This window comes from Manacus candei, unplaced genomic scaffold, assembly GCF_025592945.1.
Source record: "Manacus candei isolate 608988 ecotype Guabito, Panama unplaced genomic scaffold, ASM2559294v1 h1tg000057l, whole genome shotgun sequence".
In the NCBI taxonomy this organism is placed as follows: domain Eukaryota; kingdom Metazoa; phylum Chordata; class Aves; order Passeriformes; family Pipridae; genus Manacus; species Manacus candei.
Window position 1 is genome coordinate 10,136,499 of NW_026138105.1, and position 17,002 is coordinate 10,153,500.

Below are 17,002 nucleotides of genomic sequence, written 5' to 3' on the forward strand. Positions count from 1 at the left end.
GCCTCCACTTCCCTGCTGCTGGGATCTCTCCCCTTTGCAGAGGTGAAACAGCCCTGGTTTTTCACAGGCAGTTCTGCTGCCAACAGGCAGCACATAAAATGTTGAGGTCAAAGCAGTTGCCCCTCTGTCTGCATGCTGGTCTTGATCTTCCAGTAGCATCTGAGCACATGAAGCGTGCAAACTCACCTCCACCAGCTGCAGCCGGCCTTCATGCACCTCCCCTGGGGATGGATAAGTGCTTTCCAGAAACATAATGCTCATCTGGTTTCCCTGGGAAAAGCAAGGAAGGAGTCAGTCATCACCTCATCCTGCTCCTCCAGTAGCAGGGGGCACCAGGGAACTTCTCGGGCTGCACCTTCAGGATCACGTCTGGGCGGGACTCCATGGGAATGAACACGTCACCCCTCCGTGGGTTGGAGTGCAGCTCATAGTGCAGGTGCCCTCCGTAGGAGGAAACCTGAGGGAGAGACAAATGTTGCTGCAAGTCCACACCACTTAGACAAGACAGAGATGTCAGTGCTCAACTGGAGCGTGAGCAATGCCTGCGTGTCAGAGGGAATGCTGCTGGCATACGTGTTGGTGGGGTCAGGGTGGTCCAGTCACCACCGGCTTCTTACCTGGTCCCCAAGGTAGGAGCTGGGTGCAACCCAGTACAGCTCCTGGTAGGCATCTGGGAGGTTCTTGAGGTCAGCGGTGATGAGCTGCTCCCTCAGGCTCAGAGTGGTTGGCACTTCGTGGCGGTCGCTGCCCAACAAGAGCCACCCGCTGTTCATGTCGACAAACTGTGGGGGAAGAGCAACTGTGGATCTTGTAGTGGAGTTACAGAAAGTATTCAGGTGAAGAGCAAGTCCCAGAGCAGTGGAAAGGGCAGTGGAAAGGGCTCACACCTCACATGCATCCTGATGAAGTCACTGGAAAGCTGAGCATCACCCCTGCCTCCCACCCAGTACAGTCCCCCCACGCCATGACAGGAGACCCCAAAGACGAGGAAAAGAGGCTGAAAGTGGGAGGTGGGCACAGAGCAACAAAGATAACCCTCCTCACAGGGTAACTTCCAGAGGGGTAGGATTAATGCAGGACAGAGACCCGAGGGCAGCAGGGATCCCATGGAGCACACCTGACCTGCAGGTTCTGTGGCCCCTGGCACCTCTCACCTCAGCTCGGTGCTTCTCCGCGCTGCGGCAGCGATCGGTTGCACCAAAGCAGAAACACTTGGTGCAGCCCTTGGGATTGGTGGCATCCAAAGAAAATGTCCCTAGGCGGCACTGGTCACACCTCAGGCCCTCCACATTTTCCTGGAAGACAAGCAAAGCTCAACAGGGTCAGCAGCTTCTCAAGAGGACAGGGATGGTTGTGTGAGTGATTAAAGCAAAATGATGTGATGCCGAAAGACAATAAAGCAGTCCCTGAACGCGTCTGCTTGCAAAGCATTTATTAAACAGAAAATTCCCTGAGAGAAAGGACCCTTCAAAGAGGCTGGAGCAGGCAGTTCAGCAGCAGCCTGATTTACTCTGCTGCCATGCAGGAGCAGAAGAAGTCAACAGGGCTGATAGCTTTACCTGCAACGGGCTCTGACACTGCAGTGGAGCCAGACTGGCTGTCTCCTCAGTGACAGCACAAGGAGTGAGCCTTCATGGCCAGGAAAAATGAAGAGATAAGAGCTTTTCAGGGTGCTCTCAACCCACCACCCCATGGGGCAGGCTGGCTGTACCTCAGGCACACAGACACTTTCCTCCTTCATCCCTGCTCCCTCTGGCACACTAGGCACCCACAGCCCTCCGAAATGCCAGCCAGAGCAGGAGAGTGGAGCCAAGAAGAAAGGCACCATGTGAAGGCATCGAGGGACTGACCTTGCAGTGACACTGCCCTGTGACCGGGTCACACGTGCTCGCCTCGGTGCCAGCCTGGTGGCAGTCACAGCGCCGGCACTCGGGGTAGTGGTAGTAGCCAGGGGCACAGAGGTCACACTGTCGCCCGATGATGTTGGGCTTGCACCTGGGTGGACACAAGAGCCGCAGCGTTAGAACCTCTGTTGTGCTGTGTGAGGAGCTTTCAGTGTTTCCCCCATTCTGCATGTTTCCTCCCTGCAGCCTGCCGATGTGTCCCATCACTCCAGCAGGGACCAGGGATGCTGCCAGATGTCCCCAGTGCCGGGACAAGGCTCCCTCACCTGCACTGCCCGCTGTCCACGTCGCAGCCTGGCTCTGTCAGGTCCTGCACGCCGGGTCGGGAGCAGTTGCAGTCCTCGCAGCCGATGAGGGGGTGGCAGCCGAAGGTTTGGGGCTCACAGACGACACACTCTGGCTTCAGGGTGTGAGGAGGGCAGATGCACTGCCCTGTCACTTCATCACAGAGACGCGTCCCGCAGTCACAGGCTGGAAGGGGTAGAAAAGGACTGGGTTTGGTGGAGCAGGACCCAGAAACCCATGGAGAGTGCGGGGAATGGATGCAGAGCTCAACTGCTCTGAGGGCAGCTGGGCTGTCTGTACGAGGTGGAGCCATTACATGACTGGAGAACACAGCCATTTCCCAAAACAGCCTTCAGCTCTGTAAGAGGCAAACCAGCAAGAGCTGGGAAAGCAGAGTGGGAGATGGGACAACTCACGCCTGCAGTTGGGGAAGCCCCAGTACCCGGTGGCACAGCGGGAGCACTCCCGGCCGATGACGTTGGACTTGCAGGGACACTGCCCACCGAAGGGCTCGCACTGGCTGCCCCGAGCCCCGGCCTCGTGGCACCGGCACGGCTGGGCCCCGTTGTTGTAGAACAGGGACAGGGAGATGGCAGAGTCGCGGCAGAACCTCGAGGACGTGCTGGGGCTGCGGGGGAAGGCAGGAGGAGTCACCGGGTTGCACATCTCCCCACAGCCTCCCCCCCACCCCAAAATCCAGCAGGATCTCCTGCAGCAGTGGGTACTGAGTTAGAGGGAGGGAGAGCCCTGTGACATGGAGATCCCCCTAAATACCCACATTTGGATAATAGATAAGGAAAGCCTTAACCAGCCCCCTCCCCTGCCCCACATGAAAGGAATGTGGGTTGGCTCCCTGAGGAGGGTGCAGGCTGCAGACAGCAGAGAGGGCACCCAAAGTCTCACTTGATGTAGAAGCTGTTGATGCCACAGTTGCTGATGAAATCATAGGACTTGTCCAGGGGTTCCTCCTGCAGGTACTGAGAGCTGTAACTGTCCTCAGGCACCACAAGGATGTAATCCTGCAAAGCAAGGGCAAGCTGGGTGAGCCAGGCTCTCAGTTGAGACAGGCAGACACCACCCAAAATGACTCCAAAGTCCAAATGCACCCTCAACCTCTCATCCCTTGCTGGGACAGAACATAACACACAAAGCACCCAAGCACTGCAAAGACTAGGGGTCACCCTTCTACTGGGGTCTGTCCATCATGATCCATCTAATCTAATGCTCCATGTGAGGAGTGCCCCAAATTACTGGAGTTAAAACAGGCAGAACACCCTAAAGGGCAGCACTGGCTGTGCCTCAGCAGGGAGGGAGTCACTGGCATCACTGGCATCTTAAATCTCTAGACACGAAGGCACCTGCGTTCCAACTCTGTCTTTTAGCCATTTATCCAAATTTTGGTCAATCTTCTCATCCTGTTGCCTGAGGATAACAAGGGCTACCTGCCCCCATTATGAGACCTGTCTGGATAAACAATACTATGCAGGTTTAAAATATTGCTAGGGCAGGAGTAAGGCCTTACAAGCCACTAACCATTAAGGTTAGAGATTGTAACTTTCTTGGGTAGTTCAGAGAATGAGCGATAGTGGGAAACATTCCTGTGGTCACACAGAGACAAAATTCCAAGGAAAAACTCCAGCCCTGCTGAAGCCTGGTCCAGCATGCCCTGGGAGCTCCCTGGAGAGAGGCTCACCAGCCACAGCTGCTTGCCCTCTGGCACTCGAACAACCACAGTCAGATCATTATCGGTGACATCCAGGACAATCTGGTCCTCAGAAACTACCAGGCTCCGGCACCCGTAGCCGTGTGGGCAAAAATTCGCGTTGGTCTGACCTGAAAAGACAACAAATGTATTGGTCCCACATTTCCCTTGGAGCCCCTGTCACATCTCCCAGTTTGGAAGGGATGAGCAAGTCTTGCTTCATCTTTGCGATCCCCAAAGAACCCGAAATTATTCTCTGGCATGAAAAGCTTTCAGCAGCACCCCCAGGTCCTCGCTCTTCTCACCTTGCCAGATGCGCCCCCCGTTGATCAGCACTTCCACAGGGAAGGTGGGATGGTTGGGCTGGTAGTAGTGCAGGATGAAAGCATAGCGTCCCAGGCTCTGGATCCGGCTGTTGAACACCACTGCAGCCTGGCCCAAAACGGGAGAACAGAGACAAAAATCCACGTCTGATGCCTGTACTCACAGATGGGATATTTTTTAATTATTGCACAAATTCGTGCTCTTATTGCACAACTGTCATGTCTTGAGAATTTGCTGAAGCAAACCCCTTATGTCTCCACACTCCTCCCTCTACTAATGCCACCCGCAAAGCTTTTCCTGGGATCCCAGAGAACCAAGCAGGGTTGGATGGAGCTAACTCAGGTGAGTCCATGGGAATTACAGGTTCAGGGACAAGTTTAAAGTCCATATTCAATTCTGAAAATGCTCATTGATAAGCTACTCAGTAGATAAGGAAAACTTCTCCCTGTCCCAATGGTCCACTGGCACGGCACCAGCAAACCAGCCCAACCCACACTCACTACCTGTGGGGACTGCAGGAGGATGAGCTCTGCAGTGGGGTCCATCGCTGTGGGAGGACGAGGAGCAGGCTCCACTGGGACCCCAGATGGAACCACATGGACAGCCTGAGCCAGGGGGACGTCAGGGGCAATGGGCAGAGCCTGGGCCCCCTCCAAAATGATCGACTGAGAGAGCTTCAGGAACCTTGAGGGGACACAGGAGCTGCTGCAAAACAAGGAGAAAACAGGATTTAAAGATCTCTGACACAGAAAGAGAGAGGTTCTGTGGTCCTGGCAGGAGAAGCACACCCTGTAACTCCTGGTGGATTACAAAGCATGCCTGCAGAGGGAGAGCTTGCTACCAGGACCTCTGGGGCTCTGGGACATGAGCTCAGCAGGAAGAATAGGAATCTGGCACAGGTAAATTCCTCTGCAAACATTTATTCAAAGCAGTGTCAAAAATCTGGATACAGCGAGTGTCTTGCTGTATGAGAGCAAGCAGAGGAATGCCTGTTTGGGATAACACCTGAGTGTCTGCCCCAGGAGGCAGTGTGGTGCTCAGATAAAGGGCCAGCAGCCTGACTCCCAGTCCATATTCCATTTCTGCCTGCTCAGTGGACACAGGCAAGGAGCTTCACCTCAGCCAGAGATCTCCCTCTATTGTGTCAAGAACTTAAATGGCTCCAAATCCTAGGGAAGTAAGAGAAGCAACAGTTTTTTGAACAGCCACATTCATGCTAAAACCATGAGGGACCTGAGACTCGTACCTGTTGGAGGAGAATGTGCCATGGACGCTGATGCAATGCACCTTCGGCTCGATGAGCTCCATGGTGAACTGTGCAGCAGGGATGAGGTACACCTTGTGCTGCCACACGTGAGAGAGAGAGACACCTGGTTATGTGACAGCCTCTGCCACTGGAGCCCACAGCAGTTCCTGTGCCCACCAGGTTGACCAACTATGCACTCATCAGACACTTCAGCTAATGCATGGCAGGTGACACCTTTGTTCATTACCCCTTCTTCCTAACGCATTTAAGAGCTCCACGCATTTATGGGATTCTTCTATCCTTGGTTGAGCTACTGTGAATGCCTTCAATATAAAAGACGCACTGCCCCAGTGCTGCAGAGATCTCTCTGCAAGAGCAGCTGCTTCTCCCCATTTTCTCCCCAATTCCAGTCCCATGATCTACTTCAAAACACCCCATTGACCATGTTCTCCACCTTGGACTGGTCATGACACAGGCTAAGATCTAGTATCCAGTCCAAACAGTACTAGAAAATCCTTCTAGAGGCTGGGTACCACTCCTTGCAACCTGTTGACAGTGCTGCCCTTGCTGGGAGCCTTACCAGGAAGAAGTCAGCCAGATCAGAGGTGAACCGAATGGTGGCCTCCGAGGTAAGTTCAAAAGTTGCCATACGGTTCTGGGAATCCACAGCAATCCCTCGACAAAGGAAACTGCAAGAGAAACACAGATCTTGAAGCCAGCCTTGAGCAGGGTCATGACCCATTTCTTATCTTGCCAGCTATATGTCCTGAAGGGATTTACACAGTGTTCCTTTTGATGTTTTTTCTGGCAAGTCATGAGTGAAGTTTCCCAAGGACACCTCAAACATTTGTTTCCTACTGCAAAGGTTGCAGTCTGAAGTCAGACAGGGTTTGACCTGTCTCCAATAAACCTGCCTGTAGGTCATTCCCTAAGTCAAGGCCCCTACCAGTGTATCCAGCTGTAAATGGATGCAACAGATTAGCTCCTGGCAGAGGCATTAGAGGACTATGCTGGCACAAGAACACAATTCCAGTGGATGGCCAGCCACTAAAATCTGTGTCCAGCTGAGGCATTACTCTGTTCATGTGATAAACCAGAAAAAGTTCCACTCAGGGGGGAGATATCCTTGCCATGGCACAGGAGGACTGTGCTCTTTCTCCCTTTCAGAGGTGAACATACCTGTAGACACAGGGGTAGAAGGTGAACGTGCCCTGTTGCATGGCTGAGTGTGGTGAGCTCACGGCAATGCCCACCGTCTGCAGGGCGTTGGTGTTGGTATACTCCACCACCAGCACGTACTTCCCAGGCTGGGCAACAGGCAGGGACAGCTGGACTTCCACCTGGAGGACAGAGGGATGACCTGAGGGAGGGTCTTCAGTCCCACTCTCCACAGTGAGTGTGTGCAGGATGCTACAAACCTCCTCTGCATCTGAGAGGACAATGGGACAACTTGCAAGCCCTTTACATGGGAGACTGTTTTTGAGTGTCTTGAGCAGGGCATGCAAGCACACAGTTGCAAGGCTGATGGGGCAACAGTGGGGTGCATGTGGGTGTAAAACCTTTCTGGTAGCCTGCCCAGGTGGAGGTAAAGCACCAGAGGGTGGGGGCAGAGGGGTGAGCGCTGCAGTGCCCGTGTGAGGGATGAAACACAAGCGCCACTCACATCACTGCCACTGCAGGTGGCCATCCGTGGGTGGGAGGGGGTGAGCTGCTCTGTGGGACACAACCTGGGGAGTCTGTTGTCCAGCCTGCACACGGCATCCACCCCTGACACAGCAGGGAAGCCGTCCATGGACAGGTACTGATACAGGAGGCAGCTGAAAACATACAGAAAAAAATTGCAAAGTACAAATGTTACTACAAGATTGTAAGAGTCGAGAGCACCCACACAGCCTGGTCCCAGCCAGGTGTGCAAAAGGCTTTGGTCTATCAGGAGGGCCAAGGAGCACCTCTGGTTAGTGGGGAGCAAGAGACTGGGTATTATGGGACTAGTGAGGGCAGTAACAATATAAACCTTCTCCCCCTGCATTGTCCTTTATCCTGGGGACCATTACTATAGTGGAGGGGACAAGTGGTGTCCAGAGACCAACCAGCCTTCTTGCCAACATGGACAGAGGTTCTGGGCAAGCAGATGCACTGAGATGCTCCAAGCACTGGAGCCATTTTCCAGGACTGCTGACTGACACACAACCTGACACTGGGAATCCAGCCTAGCAGGGAGGCAGGCTATGGTCTTCTTACTGGGTGAGCTGGCCCTCCAGGGTCCATGAGAACACACAAACTGCCTGTGCCATGGATGAGGAGCTCTGTGGGTTGGCTTTCTGGGCCAGTGCAGGTTCCACAAGCTCTACAATCCCAGCAAAGTGCTCTACTAAGCAGTTTTACTGTATCCAGACCCTCACAGAGTACGGACTGTATATTCCTTAAACCCAGGTCAAGAGGAGCTGAGTAGGTCCCCCACAGCACAAAGATGTGGAGATTCTTACTTCTGGGTGGCTTGTTCAGGGGCTGGTTGGTAGGTACATGGCTCTGTGACCTTTAGCTGCAGGATTGGTGCTTCGTAGTATGAGCTGGGTAGCAAAACCAGATAGTCCTAAGAGGAGAAATAGAGCTGTTATGTTTGGGACAGTTTGTCTCCAGGGAGCTGCTGAAGCCCCCATGGTGGATGGAGCACAGATCCTTACCAGCAGCACACCCTCTGCTTCAACAACCAGAGACCAGGTGCTGGGGTTGAGTACGAAGGGCTCCCCAAAGCTGTTCTGGGGGACGGTGACAAAGGCTGGCTCCGTGCTGGGAGCAAAGACAATCTGCTTGGTCTGCTCTGTACCTGGAGTGGGAGGGATGAGAGGTTGTGAAGGGACTGGAATGGAAAACCTGGGGCTCCACATGGGCAGCTCTGCTCAGGGAAGCAGCTCTGTGGTGCAGTTGGGAGTCCCGGGCTCCCACTTTCTCAGCGCTGCCAGAGCAGGTGCACCCCAATTCCACGCTGTCCTGGAACAGAGACATCCACTCTGAACCTGTTCAGTAGCTTAATGGGAGAAAAAAAATAAAATCACTGCAATCCTTAATGCCAATCCATAGCTCTCACAGTGTGCTCTGCATTCCCAGACTGCAAAGCATGGAGTATTACATGCCAATGAGTATTTTGCCAGCTAGAAAAGGAAGGAACTCATCTGTGAAGAACTTATTGTGAGACAGACAAAAAAAATTGCCCAGATGCATTTTTCCTTAGGGATATTCTGACTCCAGCTCCACAGGCAAGATACTTATCTTCTGGTAAACTCTCAGACCCCCAAGCTGTGCTCGTGTCTTCCTTCTCGCCAGCCACAAACTCTGCACTGAGATTTAGACATTGATTTTAACTGACAGAACAGAAAGGGTTTAAGGTTTGATCCTGCTGCTGTTGAACAGCTCCTCGGCTCAGCTGACAGTCCCACAACCTCTGAATTCATTAAAGTTGGATGCAACAATGATACAGCAGGTAGAAGCAGCCTGTCTGCCTGCCCAGCAGTCTCAGGAGCATTCTGGAGAGCACAGACGAGAGGGATTCACCGAGAATGGCTGCACGGTGAGCAGATGGGATGAAGGAAGAGTGGAGAATGTGACACTGACTATCCTGGTGTGGTACGTGGACATCAAGGCACAAAGCAGAGGACCAGAAGCTAAAGCAAGGGCTTGTGCTACTGCTGGGATGGGTAATCCCTCCCCATGTGTGCCAGCTCTGTTACATGCCCGGCATCAGCTGAGGCTGAGCCCTTGCTTCCCCAGATGAGAAAGGAGAGGTGAGGATGCAAGGAATCAAGAGATTTCCCTGAACAGGCAATGGGGTAGCTTTCTTGACAAGTTGAAGTTTCACAACCCTTTGAGATGATATGTAGCTCAAATTAAGGTGGCTTCTGGAGGTGGGGTGGGAGAAACCAGTATTGGCTGCAATTCCTATGCTTGGAAAAGGCTTCCCTTTTTTCAAGCCACGTCTTCCGACTTTACTTCTTTCCAGGCTGCTTGTCCTTGATCACGTGAAGCCTATTCCACTCAGGTAGAGGGTGGCTGAGCATTTCTGGAGCCTCCCAGGGATGCTGCCCTCCCAGATCCTGTGGTTGGTGAGCCAGTCTGGCTGTTTGTCTTCAGCACCAGAAAAATCAAGTGTTGCTTCTGCACATGGCGTGAAGCACATTATAAGGCAAATGAGCTCTGCTGCTGGATAGGACACCTCCTAAAGCATGACCATGGGTCATGCTTCTCTTGCCTTTCTACTGCACAATATGACTGGCCATAAAAATAAAAAGCAGAAAAATAGTATCTTGGCATTTCAAACTTTGCATATCACATCAAAGGCAGATCACCTTCTACGTCAATTTGAGGCAGAGGAGAGAACATCACACACTGATAAACTGGGTGTTTGCTGTTGACAGCCTTGTGCTGTGCATATATGGTCTGGAGGAAGAGTTTCAGCAGGACGATGTGGCTCTGGCACTCGAGGGAGTAAAATCAACCAGCCAACCACCCATTAGGGTACCTGCACAGCCTCAGGTCTGTCCCCATGCAGTCTTGCTCATATTGTTTCCCAGAATATTTGTTATCCAGGCTTCTAGGCTTGTTCATACATCTTTTGATGTCTCTTCTTCTCCAGCAGCTCTCGGCTTGATAAGACGCTGCACCAGAGTGCAATGCCTGTGTAACATGCACAACTCCACTCCACTTCCAAACCCCACACCATGTGTGAAGCCTTCAGCCTAGTTTGGGAGATGTGTACAGTAAGGGCACGATTGCCACATCAGGGCATCTGCTAAATAAAACCACATCCAGCTGCCAAAGTTTGGATCCACTTCCCATCACTTGGCTCTTTCTGGTTTTGTGGAAACTCAGTTCAATTCTGCTTGGGGCATTGGGGTGATCTTGTCCCATGCTGGTAAGATTGTATAGAATTGTACAATAGTCTTATCTCCCACAAGCGTGGTTGATCTCAGTCCTCAGTGTGCAGCCCCAGGGCTGCTGCTGCTGCTTTGTTAGATAAAGGGGGCTGCAAACTCAAATCAGCCTTTCAATTGGAAGGGCAGGACTAATGGGTAAAGCCATATGGAAGCGTCTTCTGGAAAGGATGATGCAGGAGGTTGCCTGGGATGGGGAGGAGGTGGCGATGGCACAGGGGAGCAGAGCAGTCTGGGATCCTTACCTCTCCTTCGTGGCTGATAAGCTGTAATTTTGCCATACACAGTGGCCCCTCCTGAATTAATATACCTCAGGATGACATGGAACAGATAGAGCTCTGCCTCCTTCACGTCTACAGTGACTCTGATTTTATTCTGCAAAAAGCAAAAGAGCACATGGGGCACACGTCACTGGGGGCCAGCTCCTGACAGCCCACCCGCTCTGTGGGAGGGCCTGACCCACCTGCCTACCTGTCTACCTGCCTGCCTCTCTTCCCCCTCCCTCGCCATCCCATGGCACGGCTCTGGCCGGCCACCTGGGACGGGCACACTTGGGATGGGCACACCTGGGACGGGCACACCTGGGGCAGGAGAAGGGGCAGAGGAGGAGTGTCGCAGCGTGGGATGCTCTGAGTTAGTCTAGAAGTGAAAAATGCACTTACAGTTGCCACAAACATTAAACTTTCCTTCCTCAACGACCGAGACCCTCCCTTCCACACTGGCGGGCCCCCGGCTGACGTAGCGGAAGACGAGGCGGAAGAGGTCGGGGGAGGTCACATTGAGAGTCACCACTACCTTGGGCTGGTGGGAGAGAGAAAGGGGAGAGAAGCAGAGCACACCTTCAATTACCTCCACCGCCCGCACTGCCAGCCCAAGCGCAGCCGCTCGGCTCACTGCTCCCAAAGCAACATGCCACAGTGCGAGGAGGACACAAGCACACGGACCCTACTGCAGTCACGGCACATCGTGGCACTGTCCTCTTTTTGGGACCAGCCACTGAGGGAGCAACCTGCCTGTGGGAGGGGGTGGAAAGGCTCTGACCACATCTGGAAGGTGCTGTGGCACAGCAGGGGGCTTGGGCTATCCTGGGGCACACACCATGCCAAGGGAAAGGTTTTAAGAAGCTCTTGCTTTTGTTATTGGCACGTTGCATCTGGGCTTCATGTGCCATAACCAGTCAGCAGGGTACCAAATGCTGAAGCACCTGCACTTGTGTTTATGGGGCACTGCTCAGCTACCTACAGAAGAGGTTGGGAATTGAGCTGGTGCCTCGTCCCTGGGAGGCACCATCCCAAGGGCTAATGGACTGTGCCACTGACGGTGCACCAGCCCTTTGCCTGCCTGGACACTGTTTGGCAAGACCCCAGTTAAGGAGATACTTAAGTTTGACCTATTTCAAAGAGATCTAAGCTTAAATAACCTCCTGCCTGCAGAGTAAAACTGGGGTCTGCCCAGGGAGACTTCTAATGAGGGCTGTGCATTCTCCAGTTACACTCCATCTTCCCACTTGGAGAGCAAACTGGTATGATCTTGAGGAGAACAAACTACAGGTGAAACCTGCCAGCAGGAAGCCACATGCCAGCCCTTTTATTGAGGTCTATTTCTATCTCAAATGCCAAAACTGGATGCAACACTAAAGCCACAAGCTTGAGCATGAGCTCCATCCTTAAGCTTTAACGCTAGGATTTTCTCGAGGAAGCCTACAGGAGTTCATTGTTTAGCTCCTACCTACAGATTCAATGGGAAATGGCCCCTCTGTTACTTTACCTAAGCATGAAAAAGTGAAGAAACTGAAAGTACATGCATGAGAGTAAGGACCATCTTATACGGGACAAGACTGTCAAGAGAATCACTGCCCTGCATCCCAGCCCCCAACACACACAATTCTGCAAGGGCCATGCAGAAGAATCCACCGTGGAGGAAAAAGGGTTGATAGATGAAACTGCTTCACTTCTAGGGCTTACACAACTCCAGATTAGCATAAACCATCACTACAGCAAACCAGCTAACAGCAAGGGGCAGAGGCTGAAGGGTAACAAGAGGTCCAAGTTGAACATGGAAGCTAAGGAGATTACTTATTTTTGGAAAAGGGAGGAAAGGTTATGCTGAGTTGTAGGAAAGAGCAGTCAGATGAAAGAACAAGGAAACTGAGAGACAGCATTTACAGACATCCCTGTAAGTAATCACCAAGCTACCTTTGTCTAAATGGATTAGGATGTCACGGGATTTCCAATTTAGGATCTTTCCCCTCATCAGTCTATGCCATCCCCAGCGCTACAGGAAGTATCTGCACAAACAGGCTATATATACACTGTGCTGTTTATGTTGGCCATCATGTCACTTTGGGGGGTTGAGAAGCACTTGGGGTGAAAGATGTGTGCCAAAAGCACATCAGTCCTCCACCGGCCACATCCTCCCCAGAGGGAGCTGGGCTGGGATGCAGGCACAGGCATACCTGGATGGAGGACATCTGTGCATATCCTCGCCAGCTGAAGCCCTCAAACTCCAGGGGGTTGTAGCCAAAGCGCACGGCACGGCCAGATGGTGTGGTGCCTTCTTCCAGCTCGAATTTCAAGTGGTGAAGGTCAGGGAAATAATGGTCCCGCGCAGGTCTGGGGAAGAGAGAGAGCACTGCTACCTACTGGGCTACCTGCAGGGAGAGGCAAGAGGACACCTCTGCCAGGCACGTGGCTGGTGTGGCAGCTGCCCAGACAACAAGGTCCTCATCCCTGTGGTGGCAGACAACACCATTCCTGAGGCAATGAGTGGGAGGCAGAGCACTCCAAGGTGCATCTCCTGCTGGCAGCTTACTGGGTGCAGGTGGGACCGCGCGTGCTCTGCCGGCAGCGACAGGCTCCGCTCCGCTCCTCGCAGGACGGCCCCAGGGACCCGCCGACGTCGCACCGGCAGCCTGCGGGCAGGAAGAGCCTGTTTATATTCCCTCCACGCTAACAAGCTCCTGGTCACTAATCAAAGGCACGTCCCAGCAGGCAGGGAGCCTTGGGCCGCTATTTTTACTCCATTGTATCCGTTTTCATATTTGGCCCCGGCCCCACTTGGATCGTCTCTTCTTCCACCTCAGTGCTGAGCTATTTCCAGGCGGCCGCGGGAGGAACAAGGTCTGCAAACCCTCATGGCTGGGTGCCGCCAGCAGCAGCCTTGCTCCCTCTTCCCAGCCCTGCCAGGACTGTGTGGGCTGGCTGAGAGCGTCCGGATCTCCTCCTTTACCTCTTCCCATGGGCATGATGGAAAGCAGACAACCCCACATGTCCATGCCACCCACTCTCAGCAGGAGGATGGCACATGGATGCAAGGACACAGCCAGTGGTTCACACACACCAGTTTGTGGCACTCTGAGGAACACCCTTCCTGGCTGTTTGCTCCCCAGCCTGACAGAGCTGTGTCCAATGGTGGTAAAAGTGTGAACTCAGGTCTCCAGATCCACAGAAGATCCAGCCCCTGCTCTGGGCCATGGTATAGAATCATAGAATCACCAAGGTTGGAAGAGGTCTTTAAGATCATTAAGTCCAACCATCAACCCAGTGCTACCACTGTAAACCCTAAAGCACTAAACTGTATCACCCAAAAACAATGACCCAAAACAGGAGGTGGAACATCTCTTGCCTCTTCTCTTTACGGTCAACAATCAGTTGTCTATCCAGAGCTGTGTGCTCCAGGGTCAGTTCTTGCAGCCCCCTCTATTCACTCAAACCCATCATGAAGGGAACTCACCTTGGCACCCAAAGTAATTTGCATTCTCCACATTGAAGTAGCCGTCCCTGCATGCCGAGCAGAACTGCCCGCACACGTTGGGTTTGCAGAAGCACTGCCCGTCGCCCTAGGAGGGAAAAGCAGGCATGGAAACTCATTCCCTCCTGTTCCTTGTCATGGCTAAGCTGTTTCTCAGTTATTTGGGTTCTGGTCTGAGACACTGCAGAAGCATTTTTGAGTTTCATGCTCTACATGGCTTCCTGCGCGTGGGTGGGCCAGATAAGGGCCAGATAACTTAAATTACCCAACAATGCAGGCAAACAAAAATCCAGGCATCCTGGGACAGACCCAGAAATACTTAGGTGCCTAATTTATGACAGGTCTTAATCCCACGTTCTCATGCAAGCCCAGACTGTGGTGCAAGCTTTGAGAGCTCAGCGTCAGGCCTTTCCAGCAGCTGCAGGGAGAGACAGAGCTGAACGCTCCCAACACAGCACACTCAGAGGAGCCTGGAAGCAGAGGAGCAAACCCACCTGCCGGCACTCTGCGATTCTGCTGATGGTGCCCTTGGTGTCACACTTGCAGTCTGGAGAGAGGGAGATGAACAAGAAAGCCAGAAGGTCAATCAGTCCCTGAGAAGAAGCCTGATGGGTTCAGCACCCATCACACCAGAGGACACCGAAAAGGGTTACATTTCATTGTGGACAGTTACTGCTGAGGACACAGTGACTAATATGCTTTTCCTGCATATTTGGCCATGAAAAATTAAGTGTGCAAAGTCTGTAGGGAGGGCTGAGAATGGTACAACTCATGGCACGAGCCTTGTTTCGTCCAAGCAAAAAGCTCCAGGCTCCAGCCTTTCCCCTCTCTATGTGGGGGTTACCCAGACCACTCCAGCTTTGACATGTCACTTCTGGGAGAAGACAGAAGGAAGGGCATCACTTCCATCCAGCAATGATGACCCCCCCCAGTTTGGGTTCTGCACCTTTACAGCATGAAGGGGACTTCTTGGGGCTGTGCAAATGCCATTTCCTTACTCAGGCAGCCGTAGGGATTCTCTGGAGTCAGGTTCCAGTATCCAGGCTTGCATCTGTCACAAGCTGGGCCTTCAACGTATGCCCGACACGCGCAGGAACCCTGGGGAAAGGGAGAGGGTGAGAAGAGCAGGTTAGAATTTGCAGCACAGTGGTTGAACATGGGATCTGCTGCTCTGGTGTGGGTAATGGCGGCTTTTAGGCTGAGCTTAAGGTAGAACCTGGTCCAAAATGAGATAAAGGGGATCATGCAAAAATTACCTGCAGGGGTTGGTGGGTTCATTTGATACTCACCGGGGCCAGCGAGGGATCTGCAATCTCCAACCCTGCTGGGTTACAGGAGCCCACTGGAAAACAGAGGCACAAGGAGGGATTTATGGAACTAGCTCACACCCCCAGGCTGTTTGGGGAACGATAAACCCATTTACCAGCACCACACCACTATGTCCCAGGACACTGGAGTGTCCCAAGACATGAGGGAGAAGGGACTACCTTCGCAGTGGGGGAATCCATAGGCTCCTGGTACGCAGCTGTCGCAGCGCAGCCCCGTCACTTTGGGCCGGCAGCTGCACTGCCCCGTGTCCTGGTCACAGGTGCTGTGCAGGGAGCCCTCCGGGGAGCACTGGCAAGCTGCAAAAGAAGGGAGAGCAACTGCTGGACCTGCAGGGCACAGGGACTCCTGCATTCAAGGCTTCCCAGCAGCAGCCTCTTTTTGTCTGCCTGACCTTCTCCGCCATCAAAGCAGCCAGAAATATGGGTTATAAATAACACACACGCTCATTCTTCGCTTTTGGTTAAAACCACCCCATCTTTTAAGAAAAACAGTACAAACTGCAACGTTTATCACACCCCTTCATATACATTTATGTGTGTTTTGGAGGCAGGGAAAAGTTTTGGTTGAGGAGAAGGGAAAAGTATGATCTCATCCCCCAAAAGTTAGTCGCCAGTGACACATCAGGCTCTACAAAAGCCCAAACACCCAAGAGTAGCACTTGGCCCTCAGGGTCTGCCCTGTAGATGTATGTGGGCAGTGGGGCTGCAGCACCAGGCCAGCAGCACAGCCTGGGCAGTTGAGGGCAAGGGCAGGGCAATGGCTCTGTGGCTTCCTGCACGACCTGCCTCCCAGGAACACATGCAGAGATCCTACTGCCCTATTGCAGGAAAGGTCAGCAAGCTGCTGGGGAGCTGCCCATGCCTTCCCTGCCCAGCCAGTACTCCTCAAATCCCTGCCAAAGGAGACATTTTAGGCTGACATCCCCAGACTGGTTGATAGCAAAGCATTGCTCATAAAACAACGGACTAAAAAACCCATAAAAATCAGGTGGTTCTTTTCTTTCCTCACTGTGGCTCCTCTACAGCTCTGTAATGTGGACACTGCTTCATGAGACAAAAAAAAAAAAAGGTGACTGCTGAACTCCTGTGAGACCATTTCATCTATGCCTCCAGCCTCTTCAAAGGCATATTGCCGACATCAGCATTTGGGAGGAGTGCTCTGCCAGCTGGCACAGCTCAGGAGTCTACATTTAGTACAGTGCAAGAGGGTGATGATGCTCTTTTGTTCCCTCAGGGAAACTGTATCACGGATTACTTTTTAATGAGCAGTAAATTCTTGCTGGGAGACATAAGAGTACATCTGGCTTCCAGTTGGGCTGCCGACAGGGAGGGAGATGAGGACGCTCTGCCCAGAGCTGGGGGGGACTGGTCAGAGTATTTTGGGCCACAGGCATCTGCCACAGGCATTGCTCAGCCCTGGCAACTGCAGCTCTGGTCCAGGAGCATTGCAGTGCCCAGGGAAAAGGATAGAATCACAGAATTGCTTAGGTTGGAAAAGACCTCTAAGATCATCAAGTCCAACAGTTACGCATGGC

At 52.8% G+C, this 17,002-nt stretch overlaps 1 protein-coding gene across 2 annotated transcripts in view; it reads right to left on the reverse strand.

Moving 5' to 3' along the window:
• The window catches only part of LAMA5 (laminin subunit alpha 5), an 87,213-nt gene that overhangs the window by 17,532 nt on the left and 52,679 nt on the right, over window positions 1-17,002 (reverse strand). Inside the window, exons 16-40 of one of the 2 annotated variants that reach the window (XM_051803490.1) lie at window positions 15,627-15,764; window positions 15,429-15,481; window positions 15,138-15,237; window positions 14,634-14,686; window positions 14,122-14,227; window positions 13,201-13,300; window positions 12,845-13,001; window positions 10,635-10,764; window positions 8,146-8,288; window positions 7,948-8,054; window positions 7,125-7,278; window positions 6,641-6,801; window positions 6,042-6,150; window positions 5,462-5,559; window positions 4,719-4,920; window positions 4,197-4,323; window positions 3,883-4,022; window positions 3,093-3,208; window positions 2,606-2,817; window positions 2,171-2,375; window positions 1,851-1,995; window positions 1,155-1,295; window positions 618-782; window positions 356-457; window positions 187-270 (exon numbers count right to left, since the gene is read on the reverse strand). In XM_051803490.1, coding sequence (XP_051659450.1) covers window positions 187-270; window positions 356-457; window positions 618-782; window positions 1,155-1,295; window positions 1,851-1,995; window positions 2,171-2,375; window positions 2,606-2,817; window positions 3,093-3,208; window positions 3,883-4,022; window positions 4,197-4,323; window positions 4,719-4,920; window positions 5,462-5,559; window positions 6,042-6,150; window positions 6,641-6,801; window positions 7,125-7,278; window positions 7,948-8,054; window positions 8,146-8,288; window positions 10,635-10,764; window positions 12,845-13,001; window positions 13,201-13,300; window positions 14,122-14,227; window positions 14,634-14,686; window positions 15,138-15,237; window positions 15,429-15,481; window positions 15,627-15,764 — 3,248 coding nt within the window. Of the gene's footprint in view, window positions 1-186; window positions 271-355; window positions 458-617; window positions 783-1,154; window positions 1,296-1,850; window positions 1,996-2,170; window positions 2,376-2,605; window positions 2,818-3,092; window positions 3,209-3,882; window positions 4,023-4,196; window positions 4,324-4,718; window positions 4,921-5,461; window positions 5,560-6,041; window positions 6,151-6,640; window positions 6,802-7,124; window positions 7,279-7,947; window positions 8,055-8,145; window positions 8,289-10,634; window positions 10,765-11,051; window positions 11,191-12,844; window positions 13,002-13,200; window positions 13,301-14,121; window positions 14,228-14,633; window positions 14,687-15,137; window positions 15,238-15,428; window positions 15,482-15,626; window positions 15,765-17,002 lie in introns of both variants that reach the window. The other variant, XM_051803489.1, reaches the window with a different exon arrangement.